At 37.6% G+C, this 7,713-nt stretch overlaps 1 protein-coding gene across 1 annotated transcript; it reads right to left on the bottom strand.

The window, feature by feature from the left end:
* Nucleotides 1-1,021: 1,021 nt before the first annotated feature.
* LOC108763544 (probable serine/threonine-protein kinase clkA) lies at nucleotides 1,022-6,341 on the bottom strand. Its single transcript, XM_018511282.1, has 4 exons — nucleotides 6,151-6,341; nucleotides 5,020-5,206; nucleotides 3,380-4,831; nucleotides 1,022-2,773 (listed from the first exon to the last, which is right to left on the bottom strand). Exons 1-4 carry the CDS (start codon nucleotides 6,185-6,187, stop codon nucleotides 2,461-2,463), a joined length of 1,989 nt encoding a protein of 662 aa, XP_018366784.1. The 5' UTR covers nucleotides 6,188-6,341; the 3' UTR covers nucleotides 1,022-2,460.
* Nucleotides 6,342-7,713: the final 1,372 nt, after the last annotated feature.

Below are 7,713 nucleotides of genomic sequence, written 5' to 3' on the forward strand. Positions count from 1 at the left end.
TACGAGTTGAAGCCGAGAGATGTTGAACGGCGTTTGTTTGCTTGTGAACAGCTGCTTGAAAGGCAAAGACGGAAGAGATTTCTGCATCGCATTGTGACTAGGGACGAAAAATGTGTTTATTACGATAACCCCAAGCGCAGAAAATCATGGGGAGTTCCCGGCCATGCTTCCACGTCGAGGGCCAAACCGAATATTCACGACTCCTAGGTCATGCTCTGTATTTGGTGGGACCAGCTCGGCGTAGTGTGTGTATTATGAGCTGTTAAAACCGACTGAAACAATCACAGGCAATCGGTATCGAACGCAATTGATGCGTTTGAGCCGAGCATTGAAAGACAAACGGCCGCAATACAACGAGAGACACGATAAAGTGATTTTGCAGCATGACAATGCTCGACCCCATGTTGCGAAAGTGGTCAAGACATACTTGGAAATGTTGAAATGGGAAGTCCTACCCCACCCGCTGTTTTCTCCAGATGTTGCTCCCTCTGACTATCACTTGTTTCGATCAATGACACACGGCCTGGCTGACCAGCACTTACGGTCTTATGAAGAAGTAAAAAATTGGATCGATTCGTGAATCGCCTCAAAAGATGACCAGTTTTTTCGACGCGGGATTCGTACGTTGCCCGAAAGATGGGAGAAAGTAATGGCCAGCGATGGACAATACTTTGAATCATAAATGTATAACCAGCTTTTTACAATAAAGCCTCGAATTTCGGAAAAAAAACGGCGGAAACAAAGTTGTACACCTAATATTAACTGGTATTCATTAGGATACGTTTTTGTACTCATACGTATGTTCATTTGTTTTCGTGAATTACACACAAAATTTGTCCAAAAACATTATATGCACCACATTGCTCAAAACTGTATTAGTAGATATAACTTCGGCATTGAAAATAATGCTTTATATTTCATAAACCAATTGTATTCGTATGTGTATGTTGAAGAGTTTAATTTTGTACGCATGTGTGAGATAGGGGATAAAATGTAAGGATAGGATAAAATAAATAAATCATGCTATTTAATGCTTTTCTTAATTAAAATAGTTATAGTGTATATATACACTCAGTACGTATACTTCAGGGGAGGCGCAAGTAATTAAACAATCTTTATTCTAAACACATTTTATGCAGACTTTTGTCGATATGCATGCACAAAATATGTGAGAAATTTAACGTTTTGACAATCAAACTTCGCACTGTACCAATACACAATAAACATTATTAATAATCGGTTATCTCAACGGTTTTTTTACACAACAAAATAAAAAGGGTAAGATTAACGTCGGCGAAACAATTCGAAACAATCTTTTGCGCTAGAATTTCTTAATGTTTGTAATATCGATACATCGACACTCAATGCTGCGCGGATTAAGCATCGTAAAATATATATAAACAATTAACCTAGAATACTGAACTACAAATTATATTGTTAATAACGGCCGACGAGCCGTCAAATCTCGATTAAACATATATGCATTTAAGTGAACAATATCGATCGATGATTCTTTTTATCTCTCAAAATCGGTATTCAATACTTATATCGCTTTCCTCTTCGCGTCTCTTTGCGCGAGTACGTTTAATCGAAAACCGATTTTGATGATGACTGGCCACTAATAAACAATAATACAAACAAGAAATTCCTCCTATCGATCAGTGATGTAAAAGGTACTTTTATTTTCGGTATCTAGATATAGATACTTTAAAAGTACATTTAATTTCAGCTAATTAATAGCTTTAGCCTAGTATAATTCTGTTTGATTGTACTGTACCATTGAATATTGTATCACTGAAGAGCTGATTTGAAATATTATCAAATGTACTTTTTTTAATTTAGAGTAAGTACTCAAAAATAATGAACCCCTTCTACGAATACATTTGTTTCACTGCAAAAAATATATTCAGATATAAGTATACAGGTATTTAAAAAATATACCTGTATTTGAAATTACAGAGGTAGGGAGATATTTACCCTGATAGCAAAATGTTAGCAATTTAGGCAGCAAACTCGGTAATCAGCAAATTGGCAGCAAACTCGATCAGATATTGACTACAAAATCATAGCCATCTGTGTCCACATTTGGCTGTGGATTTATCGACAAAGAGCTATATCAGTAAATTGGTGGCAGAAATCGAGTAGAGTTTGCTCGAATCAGGTACTGCTCTCAATCTGCCGTCATAATATGCAGGATTTTGTTTAGTTTCTGCTAACAATCTGCTGGCAAAGCATGTCTAGCAAGCTTTGTCATATTTCTGACAGTAATTTACTGACAATGTCAGATAATACAAGTTCTGAATACAATTTGTTGCCTTTCTGCAATAAAAAATTGGTAGCAGGTCCTGCTTAAAATCTGTTTCCGCAGGCTTTGACATCAGAGTATACACGCTTCAATTTTACATCACTGGTATCGAAGTTCAAGAGATTCGATGCGGTATATAATGAGACGAGATTGTTTTAATTTCTCGCGATTTTCGTGGATTCTTTGTTGCTTGTGACATGCTCGAGGTCGACTCCGTCATATTCCAGGCCACCTGTACTATCGTAATACGCATAATCGTAATCGTTCTTTTTGCCCGATTTTGATCGTGCTGTTGTACTGCTGGCGCTATTGCTACTACTGCTACTAGGTAATCTAGTCGTCGACGTAAATGGTCTCGCGGATCCGCTGACATAGGTAACTCCACGTGGCGTCGTTGTCGGTTGAACGGTCCTCTGAGCGTTAGAATTGAAGTTGTTTGGGTTATAAGTGGTAGCGCTAGAAGGCCGTCTGCAACAAGAAAAAGAACGCTGCAATTAATCTTCTTCTCCTACGCTATATTCTAGAAGTAGAATTATTTTACGAAAATGGAAAGATTCGATCAAGAATACAGGAAATATTTTGATGAAAAATAAATCTTAAAATTCTTGTCTATATACTTCATGTATTCTCGAATAAATTTTTTTTCTGAATAATATTCGATTTTAAATTAGTAACATTTTAATGTATATATTTGTACACAGAAAAATATTCTGATTAAACCAATAAAAGGGCTCACTAATGGCATTTTGGTAAAACCGAATAGAATTTCTGCTTATCATAATCAAAAATTCTGTTTGTCCTTAAAATATCATTCTTGTTAAGTTTTGTTGGTTTAATCAGAATATTTTTTTTATCGTATAAATACTAAAATATTACTAATTCGAGTTCAAAAAATCCTAGGTTGTCTGATCTTGTGAACAAAGTTTACAGTGTCATTATTATTGAGTCCTTTTGTTAGTTTAATTAAACTTTTCTTTCACTATAAACTTCGTTTATAATTTTTACAATTGAATGCGAATTTAAGGATGTTACCTCCTTTGGTCAAGTTTTGGGTAAATCTAACTTTAAGTTTACCTTGGTACCGGCGTGGTGGTTTTCGGCGACTCGGCGAGATGATTGATACTTGCGGGACTGAAACCAATTCCTACGGAAGATCTCGCGAGGTTGAAGCTACCCGTGCTTGTTTCGATATAGTATGACTTGCCGCTGCTCGCGTTGTCATAATTATTATTATATTGAGTTGCCTTCTTAGGTGTTTTCGTGCTATCGTAGTATTGAGTGGAAGGCTTACTCGCTTGGCTCGTTTTATCATAATATTGACTATTATCGTTGTTCCTCAAAGCGGTCTGTGCGACAGTATTGTCCACATTTACGTATTTTTTCGTTGCTGGGCTGTAAGTTGTGGGTGCATAACTGTTACTTGCGAAATTGTTGGCGTAATATTTGGCAGTAGTTTGAGGAATGTCCTGACTAGTGGACGTGACTGATCTGTACTGGGCATTATTATTATTGTTGTTATTGTTATTGTAATTATGATTATAAGCAGTAGGTGTGGACGTGGTGGACTGGTACGCAACTGATGCGCTGCTTCCTCGTTGAATATTATTGTAGCTCCTTTGTTGATAATTGGTGTAATCGCTTGTCTGATAATTTATAGTACTCGGTTGAACAGTGGTGGACTGTGCGAATTGATAAGTCTGATAGCTGGTTTTAGGATTGTAACTGCTCGGTTTCAGAGTTGTGGCTTGAACGGAACTGCCAGTATTCTGTTGAACGGAACTACCAGTATTCTGTTGATTGTAGTTTGAGTTGTAAACGTTGTAGAAGTTTGCGTTGTTCGAAATTGTTCTGGCAGTCGTGCTGGGTGATTGATAGTTGTTATATGTATCCTGGTATGTCGTGCTAGGTCGATACGTGGACGACGGTACGCTATATCTTTGCGTGTTCTGATTCTTGTTGTAGTTCTCTTGAGATCGGACGGTCGTTGACGGGGCGTATGTCGTAGATCGTTGATTATACACATTGTTGTTGTAATAATTGCCGTTGTAGGTGTTCTGACTAGGCACGGCTGGTGCCGACGTGGTGGACGTTGGCGAATAGTTGCTACTACCATTGCCGGTGTACGGTTGCTTCCTACTGGCTTTCCGAATGCCGCCTTTCTTCTTGTTGTCTTGTTCCTCCTTATTATCTTCGTATTCGTCTTCCTTATTGTTTCTGTTATACAAATTACCGCTACTGCTACCTCGCAGTACCTCGCGATTGTTGTAATTGGACGAAGATACTCGATTCACAGCGTTCGCGGAGGATCGAACCGCGTCGCTGCTTTCGCTGCGCTGAAGATGATCTTGAGGCTCGGCGTCACTGCGTAAGCTATCGTAATGCACGGATTCCAGACCGGAACCAATTCTATACAAGTCAAAGTTATCGCTGGCATAGTAGAGAGTCGCGGCCTCGCAATCCACGTCGTACCAATCGGCACAAGTTTGACTCTCTTGATCAAAAGCGGTATCGTTGGGACAAAGAAACCTAAGTAAAAAATAATTAAATAATTCTGCGAATTCAGCGATTGACTCTAAACTTCGTAACCTTCAACATTTCATTCAAAATATATTTTCCTTAATGTATACTATATGACATATTAAATACTTATTGCTGGTGATAAAAAATTGAGAAAAATTCATTTTTACTTATCAAGATTGTAATGTAACACTCACTTGTAATCCTGAATAGTACCAGCCACAGAGACACAGACATGGAAGACTTGGCAGTCGGTCTCAGGGTCCGCGTAATAGCTACCGACAATTTTGTTGCGACAGGAGAACGAGGTTTCTGGCATGTATTGCTGAGAATATCTCGGTGGTGGTCGTTGGAGACCTAGTACGCAGCTCCATAATATTCCCACTGAAATACATAGCATATTCCTAAATTTTATGGAACTAATATTCTTTATATAATCAATAGTAAGATATATTTAAAAAATTTATCAAATAAAAAAAATTACATCGTAATTTATTTTTTTAAAAAGTGATAAGAACGGATTATAATTCGTCCGAATATCTATTTTTATTTGTTATTATTTTATTACGTGTATTTTTTGATATAATTGAACGTGTATTATATACACAAATTAGAATGGACGAATACGTTAACAGAATGTGTTCTCGTATCGATATGCAGTCTGCAATTTTTCTATTTTATTCTAAAAATGAATTTTTTATGAAATCTATATTATAAGAATATTCCTTTATTGTTATATAATTCTTCAAATTCTCGACCTCATCGATCCGTTGATTGATATTCGTATTAAAGATTGCAATTGTACGATTGTTTAAAGATTTGAGCAGCAAACGCGTCTTTTTACAAGTGAAGATAAATAATGACGGATATCGATGGCACCTCCCTACTTAAGGATATCTACATAAAAGAGTGTGGATATTCATGTACTCGTACTGCATGTACGAAGATTGTTTCGATTGAAATTATTACTGATTCATGAACGCGCGAAATTTTAAACAAAAAATTATTTAAATTATCATTGAACAAATCCTTCGAGGTATGCCAAATTTGTAAATAGTTAGTTTTAAAATTAATTACTTTAATTTGACATATTTCAAAAGATTTTATTTAATAGTAATTTAAATAATTTCTGATTCAAATTTTGTTCACAGAAACCAGTAATAATTAAAAATCTTTAATGAATTTGCAATTTATCACATTTTGATATTTATTTAAATAGATAAATACCAAAAATGTAGTAAATCGCAAGTTCATCAAAGACTAATTCTATAACGATTCTTATAGTCCACTTTCAGCGATTAAATTCCACTCTGTCGTATTACACGTACCCAAGATTAGAACGAGATATCGCCTGACGGACTCCATATTTTTCGTCGAGTCCTCTGGATACCCTCTTCTCCGGATTCACTCAGCTTTTCGAACTTGGTACGCACTCCTACGCGTTACCTGCGCGATCAGACTCGCGGACGCGACTGCAGCAGCGTGGAGAACGTTTGTACTCGAGAAGAGAAGAGTACTCGATCGCGCGCGCGGAGAAGATGCCTTCTGAGGAGGAGATGGGGCTCCGTCGGGTAAAGCTACGGGACGACGGGGAAGGGGTCCGGGCCCCATCGCGTACACGAAGAAGAGAATGGTGAACAGGGTCCGCTGCGGAACGTAACGTCTTTCTCGTTACGTCACTTAGGCAACCGGGCTCGTTCGCCAAGCAGCCAACGGCGACGATGGCACGTATTATACGTGGGTATGCAGTATGCACATACCATGCGCGGACTCCCGTGTAACTTACACGTTTTTACTACCACATAGGTAGGCGGCTGGGTGCCAGAGAAACCGCTGCACGCCGCGCGGGAAAGCGGGAGACATTATCATCTCTTGAAGAGACTTCTCCCGCGCGCGATGCATAATAACGCGTAGGTGCCCATTATTGTGTCGCCTGTTCACGCACGGAAGAAATTGCCCGGCGGAAAGCTTCTGTAGCTCGAGATTCTGTTCCCTTTTGGAAAATCAAGTCAAGGATAGGCATAGAAGGCGGATCGGCAAGCATTGCGCGGTGATCATTAAATTCAACGTTTCATGTCGATTCTTATTTGTGATTACTTGGAAATATCATAGAAGATGTACAGTAGCATAGAGATAAGCGTTAATTCGTGACACGAACGTTTTAATGACATCGAATCTTTAACTATTCCACTGCTCCGTCGTAACTGTTTTCGTACATGATGAGTTTCGTATCAGTCTATAGATGGAAGAAAGTTGCGTTTTGCATTGAATTGTGTGTGGAGGGTGTGGCGATAGACAACATTGCGTGCGTCTTCAACAGAGATAAAAGAAAGAAGCCGATGCCTGTCAGCGTCAATTATTCTAATAGAATTTCAAAGTAGTTATATTTTGTGTGAAAGGATATTCACGATTGCGCCACTGTATGGATAGTTCCTATCACACATTTATTCACACGATTTGTGTTTTTAGAACTTAAATCCCGTTAGACAATCTATTCTATATTTCAACATATATTTAATACATGAGCATATAATCTGATTTTTTAATTTTATTTGTTACTTTTTACATTACACTGTTAAATTGATAATGTTAAATTTAACCCAATTTGAGTCGCCACTGCTCTTCAATTTGAGTTAAATTTGATACTAACAAAGGGAACACCAAGTAATGATGTCGGGGATTTTGATGCGCTTTTTACAGGATGTTCTTGAACGAAAAAAAAAAAACGATACGTGTCCGGCCGTTTCAGCCATTGGCCCATAGTTTCGAAAAAATAAATTTTTTAAATAATTATTATAATGATTTGAAAAACGTATTGTAAGGGGGAGACCGGGGACAAAAGTAACATTTTGACTTTGAAATGTTCTAACAGTTAAAATATAATATTTACA

The sequence above is a fragment of the Trachymyrmex cornetzi genome, unplaced genomic scaffold (assembly GCF_001594075.2).
Source record: "Trachymyrmex cornetzi isolate Tcor2-1 unplaced genomic scaffold, Tcor1.1 scaffold366, whole genome shotgun sequence".
Classification (NCBI taxonomy): domain Eukaryota; kingdom Metazoa; phylum Arthropoda; class Insecta; order Hymenoptera; family Formicidae; genus Trachymyrmex; species Trachymyrmex cornetzi.